At 35.1% G+C, this 20,643-nt stretch overlaps 1 protein-coding gene and 1 long non-coding RNA gene across 2 annotated transcripts; both read right to left on the reverse strand.

Annotated features, from left to right (window-relative positions):
• Nucleotides 1-202: 202 nt before the first annotated feature.
• Nucleotides 203-1,752, reverse strand: LOC124441089. Its single transcript, XR_006946866.1, has 3 exons — nt 1,727-1,752; nt 828-849; nt 203-288 (listed from the first exon to the last, which is right to left on the reverse strand). It is a non-coding gene; the product is annotated as an uncharacterized LOC124441089 (long non-coding RNA).
• A 5,249-nt stretch (nt 1,753-7,001) lies between these two features.
• Nucleotides 7,002-15,337, reverse strand: LOC124441971. The gene is made up of 3 exons (XM_046992453.1): nt 15,177-15,337; nt 7,367-7,622; nt 7,002-7,237 (listed from the first exon to the last, which is right to left on the reverse strand). Exons 1-3 carry the CDS (start codon nt 15,243-15,245, stop codon nt 7,098-7,100), a joined length of 465 nt encoding a protein of 154 aa, XP_046848409.1. The 5' UTR covers nt 15,246-15,337; the 3' UTR covers nt 7,002-7,097.
• Between the last annotated feature and the right edge of the window lie 5,306 nt (nt 15,338-20,643).

Raw genomic sequence — 20,643 nt, forward strand, 5'->3', positions numbered from 1 at the left:
ACTAATAAAGGTTGTCTATAATTAGTCAATTGATCAGTTAATTTGAAGTATTACTTAGAGGGACAACAAGTCAAGTTTTCTTTGCCATCTATGAATTTTGACACTAAATTTATTAAAGCCACTGTCCTCAGGTTTTGATCATTGATGCTCATTTTCAAATATACACAGTTTTCACGCATTCTTAATAACGTTTGATGTTGAAAAGTTGCAACAAACTTCTTCTAAGGACTATAAGGCGAAAAAAAGCAATTTTTAACTTAGCTTTGATCGTTTTGATGAAGATTTTGTCTGACAAATCTAGTCATGGATAAAATAGAAAGGAAGATAATAAAACTAAACGCTTGCTCGAAAGGTTATCTCCCCTAGCCCATTGAACTAAAATACATCTGGAACGCTTACTCCTACACATTTGTCCCATGATTGGTCAAAGCCAAGTATACATTGAAATTTTTCAACCCTCCTCACCCCCACCCCCAAATAAGAGGATTTTTCAAATAAACAAAAAACTTACAGTGATAGTTTTTGAATAGTTTTTAAAAGGACTGGCGCTACCCACAAATCACGGTTCCACCCCACCCTCAGAGGTAACTGTTTAGTATACTTAAAGTATATTTTAACAGGGTGAAACCGTTGTCGTCAGGCATGCGCATACCTGTGCGCTTTAAAGAAATTGATGCATCACCAGCATTGATTGCAGGGACTTGAATAATGATATTCTGAAATGAGTAGAATGGTAATCTTGCAGGCTGCCTATGTCAGCGATTTTAAATGCAGAAAAACTAAGATGGAGTGAAGCTTTATGCTTGAACAGCAGCGTAAAAGGATACATCGATAAGCTTAACTTTCAAGCTGAAAATAAAAAGAAAACATATTTTTGAGCTTTGACAAATCTGTATTCTATAATTTCTTACCCTCATAAAATCATTCAAAAACACATTGAAAAGATTATTTTGCGCAGGTAAATTTCTATGATCGTTATTTACTTCTTTAGAAATACATTGTTTTACAGTGAGTAAAGAGGAATATTTACATAGCCTAATTAAACATGCGGGCTGGCTACCCACTAAACCATTGACATTGACACACTTTACACAGATATACGAAAAAAAACCAAGAGGAATGACATGTGTATCATTTTCTCACAAAAATGAGAAAAAGTAAGTAACTGTGGATGCAGTTTCATAAAATACCAAACATGATACGTCGTTACCAGTCTTTCCACGCAAACGAAAAACACATCCATGAAAACATGCCAAAATCCTCGCGTGTCTGAATGTAAAGATTTGGCTTTTTTATGAGCATTTCTATTACAGGTAGCGTTTCATGTATTTATATTTATTGTTACATGCTGACAGTTGATCTGAGCCAGCAATGGAAGGCAACTGATTAGGAATTCAGGACTGAAAACCAGTCTAGCAGTACCGTTGATGAACTTTTTCATTTCAATATCTTTCAAGCATGGCGTCAAGCGAATGTTAACATACATCCTACTATGCTTGACTAATTTCTTTCAAACATGTCACTTTCATAAGAAATCAGCCTGGCATAAGAGAATAAATGAAAACAGTCCCCCCTCTAAATTAACGTTTGTTTAAAGACGGTTCTTTCAAAGATTTCTACTTAACTGAAGACTTGGAAAAAGTTGCCAATACTTGATATGTACGTACATTTGTTCTTGAAACACTTTAAAAGTACGGTTACTAATGACTATCCTTCAAATACTCACATCTTTCATGAGTTTTTCAAGATTACGGTTTCTTCACACTTCGTGTTCTTTTCTAAAACATGAGCAAAATTTTACAAACTCTACAACCACTGAGCTCTAAACCATTGAACAAATTCTACAGCCAGTGGAAAGCTCTACACAGTTAATAAACAAACTTTATAGTCACTGAGCAAACATTAAAGCCTATGCATTTTGCATTAAATTTTTTACTTGCAATTCTACATTTTGCATATAATTTTATTGCTTATGAAATAGTGATGTTTTGAACCCAAAACTGAGGGTGAACCTCAAACCATGGATATTTAAAACCAGTTTGAGTTAAATCAATATGAACGGTGAATACATGAAAACAGTGTTTTCATTTCAAAAATTTTGTTTCAATAATGCCCTACTTACCGAAGTGATTCATCAACATCTAATTCAAAATGTAGTTGAGCTAAAGATTCCAGTGATTCACGAACTTATTCCATTTTGTCAAGAGTTTGTTCCTTACCTGGAAACAATATAATATGGTTGAACACTTATTAATTTCTTGCTCATGAAACCAGAGTTCTTATATACTCCAGTCAAGTGTCTTCATCTGGAGATCTGATGTTGAAACTAAGTTCTTACATACTCCAGTCTAGTTTTTCATCAGGAGTGATCTAATGTTTAAACACGAGTTCTTATATACTCCAGTCTAGTGTCTCCATTAGAGTGATCTGATGTTTAAACACGAGTTCTTATAAAATCCAGTCTAGTGTCATCATCAGGAGTGATCGATGTTGAAACTTAAGTTCATATATACTTCAGTCTAGTGTCTTCATCAGGTGTGATCTGATGTTTAAACACGAGTTCTTATATAATTCTACATAAGAAATCGAGTCATTATGACTGCAACTGCGGTAACTCCGTATGAAAGATGGTATGGAAAGAAGCCAAATGTGTCCCATTTTCGTGTTCTTCGGCTGTACTGCTTATGCTCATGTTCGTGATGCGGGCGCCAGAAATTCAACCAAAAAGGCAGTCAAGATGAGATTTATGCTGGTTACAGCCTTACAGAAAGGATACAGGCTGTATGATGAGAATCGACAAAAAGTCTTTATTCGAGGGACGTTACATTTAGTAAAACAGATTGGATCAACAAAGCTCAAATGAAGTGGTGAAGATATTACCGAGTGTGCTGAAGATGAAACAGAAATAAAGGACAAGTTCGTGCAGCCAGAAATGAACAACAAGATCCGCCAAATGAGCCTCAACACTCAGGAAGAGAGAGAAATCCACCAATATATTACCACGACGAGTATGCTGGGATCACTACATCGAGGTATACAGCACTTTACGTATCTGAGATCACAGAGCCAGAACCCTAAAAGATGCTCTAATAGTGAATATGCAACGGAATGGAAAGCTGCTGCAGATGCAGAATACCAGTCTTTACTAGAGAATGAGACCTGGGAATTAGTCGAATTACCAGCTGGTCGTAAGCCTATCAGTTACAAGTGGGTCTTTAAAGTTAAATACGATGAGACAGGAAAGGTAGAGATTTAAAGGTCGTCTGGTGGCTAGGGTTTTCTGCAAAAATATGGAATTGACTATGAAGAGACATTCTCTCCAGTGGTTCGTTTTTCGTCAATTCGCACTCTTCTGGCTTCTTTGGTGTATCTCGAGGTATGTTGATCCATCAAATGGATGTAGTAACGGCATTCCTCAATGGAACATTGAAAGAGGAAATATAAATGCAACAACCCGAAGGCTACGTAAAACCAGGAAAAGAAAAGTTAGTGTGTCGTCTCAAAAATCGTTTTATGGACTAAAGCAAAGTCCACGTTGCTGGAATACGGTTTTAGAGAGTTTATGTTATCATTAGGATTTGTTCAGGAGTGAAGCAAGACCCTTGCGTATCTCATTCGTTTTCAAAGATAAGCAGGCGATTATCACTGTTCACGTTGATGACTCATACTCTGACTGAAACTGAAGAAGAGATGAATGATCTAAAGGCCAATTTGGCAAACCAATTCAAGATGAAAGATATGGGCGTACTCCACTACTGCCTAGGAGTTAGTATTACTACAAAGAACGGTGTGTTACAAATTAATCAAGAGCAATACATCAACAAGATTCTGAAAAGTATAAATTACAAGACGCAAGAGAGTGTCTACGCCAATGGATGTAAGCGTCAAACTTATAAAGAAGATGGACACAGCAAATCAGTCGATGCCTCTCATATCAGTCAATGGTAGGAAGTTTGATATACGCGCAGTTGCTACTCCGTCCAGATATAGCTCAAGCAGTAACAAAATTAGCTAAATTCAACACAGCACCGAATGAAGCACATCTTACAGCTGTGAAGCGCATCTTTCGTTACTTGAAAGGAACTTGTAAACTAAGCCTGCAGTACCAAAAAACCAGTATCGATTTAGAGGGATACTCTGATGCACACTGGGCCTCTGACACAGACGATCGACGCACAAATTCCGGAAATGTTTTTAATGTCAGGTGGTGCAATCAGTTGGGCAAGCAAGAAACAACCAACAGTTGCTCTTTCAACGTCGGAATCGGAGTACATTGCTTTAGTGTTATGCAACCCAAGAATTAGTATGGCTGCGACAACTGATGAAAGACCTACAAATAGATTGTACTCAAGTACAACCATACATGAAGATAGTCAAGGTACAATCGCTATATCAAAGAATCCAGTGCTACACAAGCGGACAAAGCACATTGATATTAAACACCATTTCGTGCGCGAGAAAGTTCAAGATGAACACTCGAAATAAAGTACTGTCCAACCAAGGAAATGGTGGCAGATATTTTTACTAAAACCATTACTAAAAAGAACAATTTGAATATCTGCGATGCAAACTGGGACTTGTATAAACATTATGACATATTGAGTGAGTGGAGTATTGTAAATTACACTCAACATTCTTAACTACGTTGTTATGAAGTATTAACTACGTTTATTAGTTATATTGTGGGCGCATGTGTACGTTCGCTGTGTTTTTCTTTTTATCGTAATAAAAACTTACTTTTTGTTCAAAATGCTTTCTCTGTTGAAATATATCGTACGAATAGTCATTGTTTTTGAACCAATGATCTTGCAAATTTGAAAAATCCCTCCTAGTGGAAAAAACACTTAACAAAATTTGCATTAGCTTCTCTGAGTTTGCCGTATTTATCAAAGACCTTCAATTGGTTAATAAAGGATTAGTAATAATTTTTATCAAATTCATGATGATTTTGAATGATGGCTCTATTTTCGCAGCAATAGCAGAGATTCAGAGATTCATCTAATAAACAAGGTTTCACTTGACTGTATATACATTTGCCATGTATTAGCAAAACTTCATGTATGAAACTCACTTTTCGTCTCATTGAATTCGCCAATCTTTATGTTGTCTTTATATAAACAGTTTTATTGAAAAGATGAATCTGTTATGTGAAATATGGGTTTGAGCCATTGTTCTAGTTAGCTGCCAATAATAGCATTGTGTGATTTTGTTGATAAAGGAAGAATCCACATGGAAAATCAAAGAACAGTACTTTAGGTAGTTAGTATGATAGTGCTGTCGATTAGGACACACTGTTATAAACAAATATCAATTTCTAAGTTAATCGGCTTTAATAGAATGCATTTTTTAGTCTCAAGGATCTTCATTAGAGTTACAGTCTACTTTTAGATGCACATGAAATAGGTGTTATATATTGCACTTCAGAAGATACACCAGAATCGATTGTGCTGGGTCCTGGTAAATTTTTGGAGGGTTTTTTTCCTTTTAGTAAGATTTTCAAACCTTTAGTAATAAATTATAGCATGGCTTCAGATTGATTGGTGATTAAGCATCTTATGTTTACAAGCCTATTTAAGCATTAACTCCAGGAAAGTTAGTGAAAGAGTCCATAGTTGTGTGGATTTTATTCCCAAACGGCTATTTATTTTTACTTATTGTTCAAAACTATTGGACGAATACACATGAGAGCAAGTGGTGGGTAAGGACTATAGGGAAATTGTGTAAATATTGTCCCACTAGTCCCGTTCACGATCCAATTTCTCGGATCCCCAAAACGGATCGTGTGAACACGTTTAGAGTGAGCATCCGACAGTCGGATCCGTCTCAAAAATCGGATGGCAATAAAACCTGTTCTATTTTCATCCCCGACAACATCAAAGGAAGCCGACTAAAATGAAGCACAGTACAGGATATACTGTAGGTCTACTTAGCTGTGCAACTGACTGCTGTATCGTCTCAAGACAATAAATATCTAAACGATTATAAATGTCAACAAAACTATCGGACCGTTTGAACAAGTAACCAAAAGTCTTAACCGAAACAATCGGATCCGAAAAATTGGAGCGTGTGAACGGGCCTTAACATTGTTTAGTTGTGTATAAAGTTTAAATACTTCTACATGTTTCACAGTCAATCAACCTACTAGCTAACTAATGGTTGACCCTGTAAAAACAGCAGAAACTGGTTAACTGTGCAGTTGTTTGTAACATGCCTGCTAAGATGAACAACTACCATATAAAGTTTGCGCTATTGAACATATTTCAAAATGACTTTCAGTAAAACCTCCAGCAGAAAAGCCTTTTTTATTAATACAAATCTTACATGCCATATTATCCTCAATTTTTTGTTACAAACTTATTGTTACTCCTCGTGTGTGATATATCAATGTTAAAGTTTAGTGTTAATTAAAAGAAGAATTGCAATTGATATGAGCTGGTAAATTATATTATTATTAGTTTAAAATTGCTGCGCGAATATTTATTTTGTTACACAGCCTTTGCATATTAAAAAGTTGGTGCTCAGTTGTCTGGTCCCGTGTAGTTGCTGCATCAAACATCTTGAAGCTCAATGATGTTTGACTTTTCCACCTTTTTCACGTTCTTTACATTTTCCACCTTTTCCACATATTTGCATTTTCATTTGTTCCATCATCTTTAAGTCTGTCAGAAGGTTCAGACAACAGATCTTTGTCACCGTGAAATAATTTGTCGTAAAAAATTCAAATATACGAACGTGAAATGCCAATCTACAAAACAACAAATGAGAATTCTCCTTTGAAGTTAACTGCTTCTTCAGGAATAGCGGCATTAACAATAGGTGCAAGGTCTTGTACGGTATCCAGCAATACAGACATGAACTTAGTGGATACTTCAAAGAAGTAGATTAAAACTGCAACCCAATAGAACCAAAACTTAGAATCAGTTCTGCACTTTAATAAGCCCTTTTGCATCCACCTTATTTTATCTGCTGCCTACGCATTTTCCACTTTTTCCCTTTCTTCACCTTCACCACATGCTATACCATCTTCACTTGCTCCATTTGCTGCACCTACTTCACTTTCTCCATTTTTCCAATCTGCTTTACTTTTTCCACCATTTTCATTTGCTCCATCTGCTTCCCTTCTCCCCACCTTCTTTACTCCCTTCGGTTTGTGGCAAAACCAAATTCTTCCTTCTCTCTATCTTCTTTACTTCTTTGGTTTGTGGCATAACCCGAGGTACAAAATTCACAACACAAACTAGTGTTGTAGTAATTGGAACCCATAGAAAAAAAAGGAGAGACTGAAAAATTTTTGTCCCAGAAAATATGCGTATAATGTAAAATATTAATGTCAGTATCATTAGGAAAACCAAAGAAAAGAAAGAACCTTTCTTATAGATATTTTTGCATTTTTCCTTTTCAATTTCAAAATCATCATCGAATATAAACACAATGATAAGCATCAGCGATGACAGGATGGACATCAAAAGCCACGCTCCGATCCATATTAACGCATCACCAAACTTATGATTCTGTGAACAATTAAGGACGGACGTCTTCTCGCGAATCATGCAACGCATATCATAAATTATAAATACGACAGTAGCCATAATGCGAGGTATGATCAACAGCTGGAAAAGTCGCTGAAAAACAAACATGCACGCATTTTAATACTTTTTACAAATATTTTTATTAACTAGCATAAGCAAAAAACGCTTGCTCTGATTTGCGTTTGTCTGTCTTGAGCCAGGCCATTAAAAAAAGGGAAATTTAAATTGCTGAAACGATTTATTGCCTAAATTAAATAACTTAGAGTGAAATTCTGGCGAAGTAAATGCCAACTTAAATGAAGGTTAGTGATTTTTGTTAATAAATAAAATCAGGAACTGTGCAGTAATTCCATATAGATCTATTTTAGGCCGAGAAATCTATTTTACTGTTTAGGCTTTTATGCACTTGATTTATGTAGTAAATATATTACTTGATTCGTATGCTATGTTTGTCAGGCGCGCTATCTCACGTTAATTCCATGTTTGTATGGTCTTAAAGTTTTAGATCTTGACAAGGTAGGCAACTCTTCAGCACAATAATTACCGATCGTTAACACAAACACTTTAAAAAACGTAAAATATCTCTTCAGTACATGGAAAATAAATAAAATACATCTCATTATCACTAATATTTACTGTATTTTTGGTTTTTAATTTAATATATGCATGCATATGAAAACGTGAATGTTTTTAGGGTTTGTGGAAAATATTTTGTAAAACCTATGCTAGGACACTTATTTAAAAAAACGTCATATTTTTGAATGCTCAAACGCATCGCAGATTGACGAATTACGAGGGTTTGAGCATTCAAAAATATGACGAATTACGAGGAGAGTGTCCCCCAGCATAGGTTTTGCAAATACTTGGCACAAAGCATAAAAATATTAGCATTTTCCATATGCATTGAAACATATTTTAATGTTCAAAAACTGCAAAAATACAGTAAAATTATTCGTTGTTAATGAGATGTATTTGTTTTTCGTGTTGAACTTATAAGATATTTACGGTTTCGTGAAAGTGTTTGTGTTAACGGCCGTTAATTTTGGGTGCGATTTGCCTACCTTGTCAAAACATAAGACCTATTAAACCATTCATACGTAACACACGCAAGATTGCATGCGTGACAAACATTGCATATGAATTAAAGAATATACTTACTACATTTATCACATGGTTGCCTCGTGATCTTTTGTTATCACAGGGATGTTTACTGACAAATTTCCCTCATCAACATATTCATTAGGAACGTTTAAACTAAATATCCCTCATCAATAAAGCAATACGCCTATATTGTTTTCAAATTTTATTTTCGTCTTGTAGAAATTGGTTCAGCTTGCATCTTATCTTTTCCACTGCTGAATCATTTTCATTTCTGCTATATGAAAATGATTAATAGCATGATATCTTTGGCAAGTCCTTTGAGCCCACAATACTTCGAGGGTAAGTTTACCAAGTCAAAAGTGCTCGTTTGTTGTTACATCGTTAATTTTTCAGATTCAGACATGAGTAAATCTTTCGACCTATGGTTCAAAACCGCCAAACTTTTATTATTACAAGCCTTAGTGCCTCACAATTCATGTCGTTCAGTGGTAACAGAAATCGTTTTACACTCGCGTCAGAAACTTTCTTGTCACTAAGGGGCTGTTCCAGTAGCCGACTTCAGCGAAGCGTTAAATCATTTTGGCAAATGGAAAAAGAATACTTCACAACAAAAACTTATTTGAACAATTTCTGTATGCTCTGACTTTGCAAATTCACAAAACCTTTAAAATAAAACAAATAAGGTAGCTTGATTTGAAAATTACGACTAAATGACTTATGACGTTTAAGAAAAGGTTGTAAGTTTTTCGTAGTTTTACTCCTTTCAATGACTTAAATCATTCCACGCCTCGCTGAATACCGGCCTCATGTGAATAGCTGCTAACTTGGGAAAACCGGTGATGAACCCTCAATTGATAACTTCAACAATAATAAAAATACAATATGTATATTTGCGAAGAAAATTTCATACACAGGTTCACTGAACCAATTCAAAAGAACTCACAATAAAATAGCTAGACGGGGATTTCTTTATTCCATCACTGACCATGAACTAGTGCGCTTTAAACACCGTCAATTTAATTGGTTGTCAATATTCAAATAAGTGAGCTTAAAATTTGATGAAATTATTGTCAAAGAGTGTTAGAGTTTGGCTTTCACATTTCCTGTTGCATAAATAGAGAAGTCCTGAAACTTAGTGATAAAAATGGTACAACTTTTATAACCACAGCATACAAATATAAAAATGTTAACTAATATCAATGTTTAAAAAATCCATGATAGCTTTCAAATTACTAGCTTGAAAAAGAAAAAGAAAGAAAAAAAGGGAAAGTCAGGTGTAAAGACAACTTTCCCAATAACCTAGGTCAATATTTAAAGTGTGTTCGCGAGTTGAGGCAGATCGACTTCCTCGTATCGCAGTAATTGCTGACCTAATCAGTGCGAAGACAGTTTACAACGCATCCACGATAGCTTGATGCCATATTGCAGCTTACTTCAGTTGCATAAATAGAGCTACAAGTTACAACATTTTCTTCTAGTTGTTATTTTGTGAAATATTTACTACAAGATTTCATCATTTTTATGTGTTTAGTAAGCCTGATACAAACACTTGCAAATATTGGCTCGGCTCTTTCTTGGCACGCTTGTATTAACTCTCGCTTAATTTCGTGTGTTTGGATCAACCATCCAAACATAGTAACCGTTCAGTTAATGTTAACAATTTGACTCGAATCAAACTCAAATACAACTCATTTACCGTCTAGGGGGTCCGTACTGAAAAAATATGTTTATTGAATGAATTCAAGTTATAAGATGGTTAATGTGGCTTAAGTTGAGACTGAAATTATAACGTTTTTACAAAGTTCACTTCTCGACTAGACAGAATTTACTCTAGCGGTGATAATTTGCATCTGAAAACATTATTATTTTATGTAAAGTAGATTGCCTCAAGCCATTTTAAATTGTGCCAACTTTAAAAGGATGTCCGCGTAAACCAATGGCGCAAACTCGTTTTGTATGTACAAAATTTAGTAGCTCAATACAAATCGGAGAAAAGAAATGATAGTTTTGTTACTTATATTTGTTATAAAAAACACAATGAAACGCGTACGCTAATTGGTCTAGAGCTAAGTTTGCATTAGCCTATGCAAAACACATCTGAGCTCAACCAATCAAATCAATCTAAAGAATCAATCAGTCAAAGAGAATTTGCAAATCAATCTTGAATACATTTAAGAAAAAAAATTGAAATGTTTGTCTTTTTTCGCATTATTGTTATTTTATAAAGAAATTAAAGATGTTTACTGTGTTGCACAGGCTGATGCAAACCTCTGAGACGTTTGTGAGAACTCTCGAGCACGTGCAACCCTGGACCTTTGGTCTCGGCTTGCACTGATCTGCTCTCAAGTTCTCCTAAGGTCTCCTCGGCTTGCATAAGCCTGAGAAAACACAGTAAACATCTTTTATTTCTTAAATGCATTTTTTTAGCAATTATATATTAGCGTCTCCAATTTGTGATAAGAACGTATTTACATTGGGGCAGTGTTCACCACTAATGCATGTTGAGCTTTTTTATTTGGCCTGTTTCAGTCGTGTCAAAAGTATTTCAAAAATTTTCGTACCCAATTTTCGCCAGTTATGTTGATTCATTTTTATTGAATGCTGAACATATTTTAGATAATATGTAAATGCTTTCAGTTTTGCCCATTTTTTGCATTCACTGGAAGCGCAAAACTATGTGTGAAAAACCTAAATGAAGGCATTTTTCAACCATGTTTGAGCTAGAAACACATATTTCGTAGCACAATTTAAAAAAGCAAATTTTTTCATTTAGTTGAGATTTGTAACCGAAGGGGCTTCTCAAGCATCACTTGTTTTGTTTGATTTTGAATGCAAAATACCATAAAGCCGTAATTAAAGCATTTGGATATACATTTAGCTCTAGCATACAAATTATATTCCGATGTATTTAGATTAAGAAATGAAAGGTAAGGAGCCGCTGTAACTCTCGTTATTTCTTATTATTTCTTGGCCTTATTGAGCCCAATCGCTAAAATTCGTCATAAATAACATCGGAATGCGTCCATGGAGGAACCAGCTGAATTTTACAAAATAGGTAGTTCATTTCCGAAGGTATGTCAAACCTAAAGGTTGCACAGTAAGGAGAAAATGAGCGTTGTTTGACTGCGTTGTTGCATAGCGATAACAGCCATGCTACACTTGCACAAAGCCTCGGAAATATCACACAAGAAATCCAATAATCAACTAAAGTAGTCTTTGAAAAAATGAAGTGCACCAGCTTAAGATTGTCATCACCAAGAGAAACATGAAAAATCTATGTGACAAAAAGACGGCTTATGAAACATTTAATAGTATATTTTTAAAAATATTTCAAAAGTATCTATATTAACGTTTTCTAACTATTATATCACTGAACAAACAAAAAAAGGCATTTTTCTCTGCTTGATTGAACCAAAAATCATCAATATCACGGTCCATATATATTTCTCTACATCGGTTTGTTAATAAAATTGCTAAGGGCCTCCACAGACTAGGTATTTTGTCGTCGACAACTTTCCGTAGTCGACAACTAAATGTAGTCGACAAACAACACTTTTGTGTAATTTTGTGTGATTGAAAAATAGGGAAACCGCTTGTTGTCGCGACAACTACAATTTTACACGTTTAGTTGTCGACAACTTATTCCACAGACGGTGGTTTTTGCTTGTCGACTACGTTTAGTTGTCAAGTTGTCAACAAGAAAAGTCGTCTATATTTCTGTCCAGAAGCGTTCTTGTCTGCGTCATTACTTGCAATATGAGTACAGATTTGGAGCCTTATCATACTGTATGTACAGTATACTAAAACAGTAGTAGTACAACGCCTCAACTAGCAATTTAATGATTGGAATGAATGAATGCTGTGAATGTGGGAAATGTATGGCGGCCCAGCAGTATCACATTAGTTTAGCTTTAATTTGCGTAATATTGCTTTTATTTTAAAGATCACATTATTCTCAATGTTAATTTCAACGTAATTTTATTTAATCGTACAAAACGAGTTCAGTTCGTTTCCTACTTGAAGATTGACTTTAATTTATATTTTCATTATAATATCAGATTACGCTTGGTTTCGATTTTTTTTGTATCACTGTTACGGACAAGAAGAAGTGAAATTTTCACGGGCCCATCGATACAGTATCATAAAACGTCCCATAGTCCTTGCGATATGTAACAGGCGGGTATTTGAAGATCGATATCGTGTTTAAGAATGGCGTGCAGTTTCAAGTAGGAAAACAACGAAAGTTTAAAAAACGTTCTGTATAAGTACGTCCGCGAAAACTTAAAAAAATGTGAAATTCTGGACTTCGTTAAACGTGACAATCCCCAATGTCCAAGGAGCATGGCAACACTTAGTCGACGGTATAAGCACTTTAGGCTTAAGTATATCAATTATGAAACTTTTTTTGGAAGATGTAACCGACGTAATTTCTAAAGAACTGGAGGGACCTGGTAAATGCTTGGGATATCGAGCTTTAGATCATATACTAAGAACGCAGCATAACATTAAAGTCCCATGACATTTGGTGTAAAATATATTAACAGATATGGATCCTGAAGGAGTCAACAAGAAAATTAAGAAGCTCAAAGTTCCATGTTCATCCGAAGGACCTTTATGGCTTGTTTCGTTAGATGGGCACGACAAATTTTTTTAACATCCGAGCACGCTGTGTCGGGCAAGATTGCAGTAATAAAACTGATTGAAGTACAGGCATTTCTTTGCATAAAAGCCCAAATGACGAGTCTTTGAGAAGAATTTGAGTTAAATTTGGTCAGACGAAGCAAACTTTAATCCGAGTTCGCGCGAAATTCGATTTGTGATTTGGTCGAATCACTTCTCGAAGATTGTTTTGAACGTTTATTCCATTTGAGTGGTATGACTAGACGGCTGAAACCTGGTGCCGTACCTACTATTTGGAAGAAATCACCAACACCAACAACGTCAAGAGAGCGGCGTTATCACAAGTTACAACTATTATATACCTACATATATTGCAGATGATAAATTCACACAATTTGAGAGAAGCAATAATATATCCAGGCAAACTTCGAATATATAATATACATTTATGCTAAGGTTTTAAAGGAAATACAAAATGAAGTGTCAGTATCCAGCATGAACAAAGAAGACTTAAACCTAACTGGCTTTAAGCCTAACGAAGCTGCTAAGTGCATTTCCTTTCATCGATTTCGTACTGATACATTTTACCACGGCATTGCTCTATTTCCATGCAGCATCGGCACTCTTAAGGGTTGACAACGAAATCCAACGAACAATGGCCACATTCACACTTTTAATATTGGCCAAATTGTATGTTTCCATAAAGTTATCATAGCTAACGGCAAACGATTCAGATCAATGTAACACTCTAAGAATAACATCTTTCCATGAAGTAACATCAACACGGGCATCAAAACGATCTTGCAGCATGTCTTCAACCCACCGTCTTCTGCGACTGCAGCTTCGTACTCAGCAATTTCATCGGGCGAAGCCAGCGGCTCAATATTATCGGAAAATGGCAAAATCTCCGAATTAGATTCGTTCGAATTTGTCGTCACAAATTCCGGATGAAGAAACCGATGCGTTTGTCTCGATCGAAGACTCTGAGAGCGAGCTAGAACTCGATGAATTTGACATTTGTTTGCTCTATTTATGTATTATTTTGTATACTTTCCAATGTGCGCTTCTTGTGTTAAGACTATGACGTCACAGACTTTGCTTATTGCATATATTCAAAATGGCCGATTTTAATGGCGGACAGGAAAATTAGACATTTCAAATGTTCATAACTCCCTTTTTATCTTATTATTTTTTCTTACATTTTACGAAAGCAATAATTGATATGTGTTTAAACTATTGAATGCTAAAATCGATGATTTTTTATCTTTAAGTTTTCGTCATACAAGGACATTAATATGTATTTCTCGCTCATCATTCGATTGTTGACACGTGTTTAATAACTTTCATAATCAATTGACGTTATGATTTGGAATAAATCCTGTACAAATGATAATTGTAACTTGTACAAGGCTGGAAAATTAAATAAATATATTTTGTTTGCGTCATTCATTTCAACTCGCCAACAAACTACGGCAGATCTGAAAACCAAGCAGTCAATAAACAATGTTAATTAGCTAATAAGTACAGAACCCGACGAATTATTGAAATTTGTGATTGCTAGCGAAGCATGTATTCGAAAATAAGAATTCATTTGCCCAATTCATGAATCAGATTTCATCATGTTTCATTCCTTAAGAGATTGATGACTGGGTTTCGTTGTTCTTTGCCGATAGCGAATAATAAGTTTTGTTTCATCTTTAAAACGAGAAGAACATTTCGCATAATGCAAGTATTTCGATGCGTTTAAATGTATCATACAATGCACAGTTTATTCACTAACTCGAGCAATAAAGATATCAAATACAGCCAAAATATAGCAAGGTTAATTACTTAAATGGCAAATTGTGCATTTTAATTTTATGTTAACACATAAAGTTAAATGAAAGTTTGGCTTTGCTTCCCAAATTTTTGCATGGAATCACTTACCATAAGGACTGTAAGGAATTTCCTATTCCGGACATAGTGTTGAAATTTTGTCAACAAACTCAAAACCATTTTCCCTGGTATTGCTTGCTCGTGTTCCAAATAATTCAAAACAAAGGACGAAGGCGTAAAGAGTTGTATAAATAGTCCGACTGAGTCACCAGTCAAATGACCCAGTAACTTAATAACCTATTCTACAATCACAAAACGCCCTTTCTTATATTGCATGTCACGTGATTGTGCATAAATTGAAAAAGTAAAGTCCAGAAAACTTCTAACAAATTTTGATGATTAACTTATTATCATTCGAAATATTACAATTCAAAAACCATTTCTGCTATAAATACTTTGACGGCAAATTTTAAAACAGTTTGTTGACGCATTTATCCTCCACTCAACCTATAATTCAAAACTCGAATGACTTTTTTGTTTTAAATATATAGGATAGCTATATTTCCCATGATAGTGTTCCAATTGTAATATATAAGAAATGTTTAATATTTCAAAGCTGTCAATAAGGCTTCGTGCAAGTAATCGTACTTAATATGTATTTCGCTCATAATTCGATTGTTGACACGTGTTTAATAACTTTCATAATCAATTGATGTTATGATTTGAATAAATCCTGTACAAATAATATTTGTAACTTGTACAAGGCTGGAAAATTAAATAAATATATTTTCTTTGCGTAATTCATTTCAACTCGCCAACAAACTACGATGATCTGAAAACCAAGCAGTCAATAAACAATGTTAATTAGCTAATAAGTACAGAACCCGACAAGTTATTGAAATTTGTGATCGATAGCGAAGCATGTATTTGAAAATAAGAATTATTTGCCCAATTCATGAATCAGATTTCATCATGTTTCATTCCTTAGGAGATTGATGACTGGTTTTCGTTGTTTTTCGATTCATGAAGATGCCTCCGACGATTTTTTGCCAATAGCAAATAACAAGTTTTGTTTCATCTTTAAACGAGAACATTTCACATAATGCAAGTATTTCGATGCGTTTAGTTCACATTGATAAACATCTTACGATCAGAAGCATCATAACTGCGGTAAACGTATCATACAATGCACAGTTTATTCACTAACTCGAGCAATAAAGATATCAAATACAGCCAAAATATAGCAAGCTTAATTACTTAAATGTCAAAATTGCATTTTAGTTTTATGTTAACTCAAAGTCAAATGAAAGTTTGGCCTTGCTTCCCAAATTTTTGCATGGAATCACTTACCATATGGACTGTAAGGAATTTCCTATTCCGACATACAGTTGAAATTTTGTCAACAAACTCAAAACCATTTTCCTGGTATTGCTTGCTCGTCTACCAAATGATTCAAACGGAGGACGAAAGCTTGGACTACACTCGTCTATATTGACGAAAACGAAAACGAAACGAAAATTCGTGCACGAAATGCATGCCAGACACGACAAAAATTACAAGCATGTTTGCAAAGCAAAACTTTTGGCCAATAAGCAAGCGGCATTTTGACGGATTAGAAAAATAGCGATCTCTAAAAGAAAGATTACTTTTTTCTAAAGAAAAAGTTACTGCTTTTAAAGTTGAAAACAAGCAACAGCAAACGTCGATACTGGATTCATCCAATTAATAAGCGACGTGATCGTCTTGGACTATTTAACAACTTGATTAAAGAATTACGAGAGCCGAACAATGAAAATAGACACATAAAATACTTGCGAATGACAACCACAAATTTTGACTACATTTTGGATTTAATTAGACCTCACATCACTAAAGCTGGCACACATCTTAGAAAGTCTATTAGCCCTGATTTATAAGAACCTCTTTCCACTCCGCCATGTTTGAGTACAAAGTCTGATATTATTAGCCAATAGTATGCGTTTTCGTCAACGAAAAAGGTAAAAAGTTCAACTCTTCTAATATGCACGAAAACGAAATTTTCGTCGAGTTTTCGTTCAAAATTTTCGTTGCGGCAGTTTTCGTTCTGATTTTCGTCGATATGGACGATAGTGTGGCTTTAGGCTGAAGGCGTAAAGAGTTGTATAATAGTCCGACTGGGCCATCAGTCAAATGACCCAGTAACTTAATAACCTATTCTACAATCACCAAACGCCCTTTCTTATATTGCATGTCACGTAATTGTGCATACATTGAAAAAGTAAATTCCAGAAAACTTCTAACAAATTTTGATGAGTAACTTATTATCATTTGAAATATTACAATTCAAAAACCATTTCTGCTATAAATACTTTGACGGCAAATTTTAAAACAGTTTGTTGACGCATATATCCTACACTCAACCTATAATTCAAAACTCGAATGACTTTTTTGTTTTACATATATAGGATAGCTATATTTCCCATGATAGTGTGCCAATTGTAATTTATAAGAAATGTTTAATATTTCAAAGCTGTCAATAAGGCTTCGTACATTTGCAAGTAATCGAACTTAATATGTATTTCCCGCCCATAATTCGTATTTAATAACTTTCATAATCAATTGACGTTATGATTTGGAATAAATCCGGCACAAATAATATTTGTAAGTTGTACAAAGCTCGAAACCTAAATAAATATATTTTCCTTTGCGTAATTCGTTTCAACTCGCCAACAAACCACGATGATCTGAAACCAAGCAGTCAATAAACAATGTTAATTAGCTAATAAGTACAGAACCCGACAAATTATTGAAAGTTGTGATCGCTAGCGAAGCATGTATTCGAAAATAAGAATTATTTGCCCAATTCATGAATCAGATTTCATCATGTTTCATTCCTTAAGAGATTGATGACTGGATTTTGTTGTTGTTCGATTCATAAAGATGCCTCCGACGATTTTTGCCGATAGCAAATAATAAGTTTTGCTTCATCTTTAAAACGAGAAGAACATTTCACATAATGCAAGTTTTTCGATGCGTTTGGTTCACATTGATAAGCATCATACGATCAGAAGCATCATAACTGCGGTAAATGTATCATACAATGCACAGTTTATTCACTAACTCGAGCAATAAAGATATCAAATACAGCCAAAATATAGCAAGCTTAATTACTTAAATGGCAAAATTGCATTTTAATTTTATGTTAACACACATAGTTAAATGAAAGTTTGGCCTTGCTTCCCAAATTTTTCGCATGGAATCACTTACCATGAGGACTGTATACAGGAATTCCTTATAAGGAATTTCATATTCCGTACATACAGTTGATATTTTGTCAAAATCAAACCATTTTCCCTGGTATTGCTTGCTCGTGTGCCAAATGATTCAAAACGGAGGACGAAGGCGTAAAGAGTTGTATATATACTCGACTTTACCGTCTAGTGAACTTCATTAACTTAGTCGTGAATGTGTGAGAAGCGAAATAGAATTTTACCGATCTGGTCGCCAAGGAACTACCAACTTATTGACTTGAACGAGAGAACTTATTGCTGGTTCTTCAAGATCAGCCAGTCGAGAAATATGCAGTGTTGCCACTGACTATTTTAGAAATTCCAAAGATTTTGGGGATAAAAGTCCCAAGGTCCTTTAAAATATCCCAAGATCCCCCAGGTACAGCAAAACAGTTGTCTCCGGGGAATTCCTTTGTCATTGGTACGCTATTAACGCATCATTTTTGTTTTGATATCACGTCAAATCAAAAATTCTAAAAAAAAAAACAATAGTTAATACAATTTTTTTACGTGACTAACAAAAATTCGTGAAACATAACAGTACATAAAATTATCAAACATGCTAACCAGAGCCTATTTCAACAATCTCTTTGCTATTATTGTCATAAACATCAGTTGGATTTTCTTCCTGTTCCTGACGCTGACCTTGTTTATTAAAATACTCTCTCCGACAATGACCAAATTGTATGTCTTTTATAAGTTTAGTTGACGGCTCCTATGTGTAGCAATGTGCACCTTGTCGAACAATAGCTTGTTTTGCAATTAGTCTTTTCAAAGTTGAGCAATGCAGGCGGTTGGTTTGAGAAGTCTTTATCATGCTAACTTTGGAAAAAATTCTGATGAGTGAGGTAAAAGAAGGTTGCACATAAAATTTCCCAAAAGTTCAAACTTATTTCCGTTACCATCTTTAATAACTCTGATCTCATCCCAAAACTGAGTTGGGGAGTTAGCCATGCCCTTAAGAGAATCTGTGGCATATAACAATTGCCTCCACTAATCATCAAGTTCATCCAACTGATCTTCAGACACTAAAGACGGAAAATATGTGCTAATACCGCTATCGAGTTTAGTAATCGCCTGGTGGACAATGGCTTTGAAGATTTGATAGCTGATAGCAAAGCTAGAACTCCATCAATTTTGAAAGAAAACCTCTTTTTTATTTGGTTACATAACTCAACGAGGAAGTTAGGAGAATCGCTTATGAAACATTGTTCTAGGTTACCCAAAGACTGTTGAGTGCACAGGCCTACGCATCTTCCTCCGAGATGAATATCATCGAGAGGCTTGTATATCTTTACGTTGTTTGGATTAATCTCGTCCAACGGTGTTTCTCGTACTACTTTGACTTTGATTAACAGGGCTAAAATGCTTCTATACTCATCTGATATAGAACTGTACAGAGTGTGCAGCTTGAAATCTTGAGCTTGAAATTCAGCATTTAAACTATCAGCTTTTGACAATATGTAATTTAGGAATGCCATAATATGTTTCTGTTCAATTTTTCGTCATGGTTTCATAGATCTTGACAGCCTCGTCTACACGATCACATTGAGACTCAGATTAAAAAAAGTTTTAATGCATCCCATTTCTAAAATTTTGCTACAACTTGGCCTCGAGAGAGCCACTATGTCTGTGAAAGTTTGAGAGCTTCATGACGAGGTGCTTTCAAAATATTTTGTATGAGACGGAACTGGTGTTGTCCCTACTAATACGGGAAAATAACAGCAGACGTCTTTCACAAATCCTTCCAACCAAGAAGGTAGGCGACTACTTGCATGGTGCGCGCAGAGAGCAAAGGACTGACAAATACAATCAAAGACAAATGCACCAAGTACATTTTTTAAAAGAGTTTGGAAACCTTCTCTCCACCCAACATTGTCGAAAATTGTCGCTAGCAAAACCAACGACATTACTTAGTGGTATTGCTCGTACTTCAAAAAGTTTTAACAGCCGTATACAATCCATCAGCAGAGCCATTTTCAACTTCAAGGGCAGTCAACAAAGCATCATTCGCTTTCCTTTCATGGTAAAATCTGACAACAACAGCAAGAATTTGGGATACCGAAACATCTGTTGATTCGTCAACGATCCGAGAAGATTTGATTTTTTGACAGATTGCTGGTAGCGACTCCATTTCCTCTCGCGCAATTCCTTCTTGAATAACATATGATGCCTTTGTTCTTTTCAACTGCATTGTCTGCGCAATTTTGCTGTCTGGAAACATTTTTCATTAACTCACTGAGATGATCGGCCTGAATGAAAGGCGTCTGGTGCTCAGCTAAACAAAGAAAACTTCGGCTTTTGCTGTC

This window comes from Xenia sp. Carnegie-2017, unplaced genomic scaffold (assembly GCF_021976095.1).
Source record: "Xenia sp. Carnegie-2017 unplaced genomic scaffold, XeniaSp_v1 HiC_scaffold_20, whole genome shotgun sequence".
In the NCBI taxonomy this organism is placed as follows: domain Eukaryota; kingdom Metazoa; phylum Cnidaria; class Anthozoa; order Malacalcyonacea; family Xeniidae; genus Xenia; species Xenia sp. Carnegie-2017.

What these genes read in the sequence shown, in the direction of transcription:
- LOC124441971 (XM_046992453.1), bottom strand. Translation starts at nt 15,245, where the DNA reads ATGGTTTTGAGTTTGTTGACAAAATTTCAACACTATGTCCGGAATAGG. An exon ending in AATTCCTTACAGTCCTTATG is followed by an intron (nt 7,623 to 15,176) that starts GTAAGTGATTCC and finishes TTTGTTTTTCAG; the next exon opens with CGACTTTTCCAGCTGTTGAT. An exon ending in CAAAAATATCTATAAGAAAG is followed by an intron (nt 7,238 to 7,366) that starts GTTCTTTCTTTT and finishes CTACAACACTAG; the next exon opens with TTTGTGTTGTGAATTTTGTA.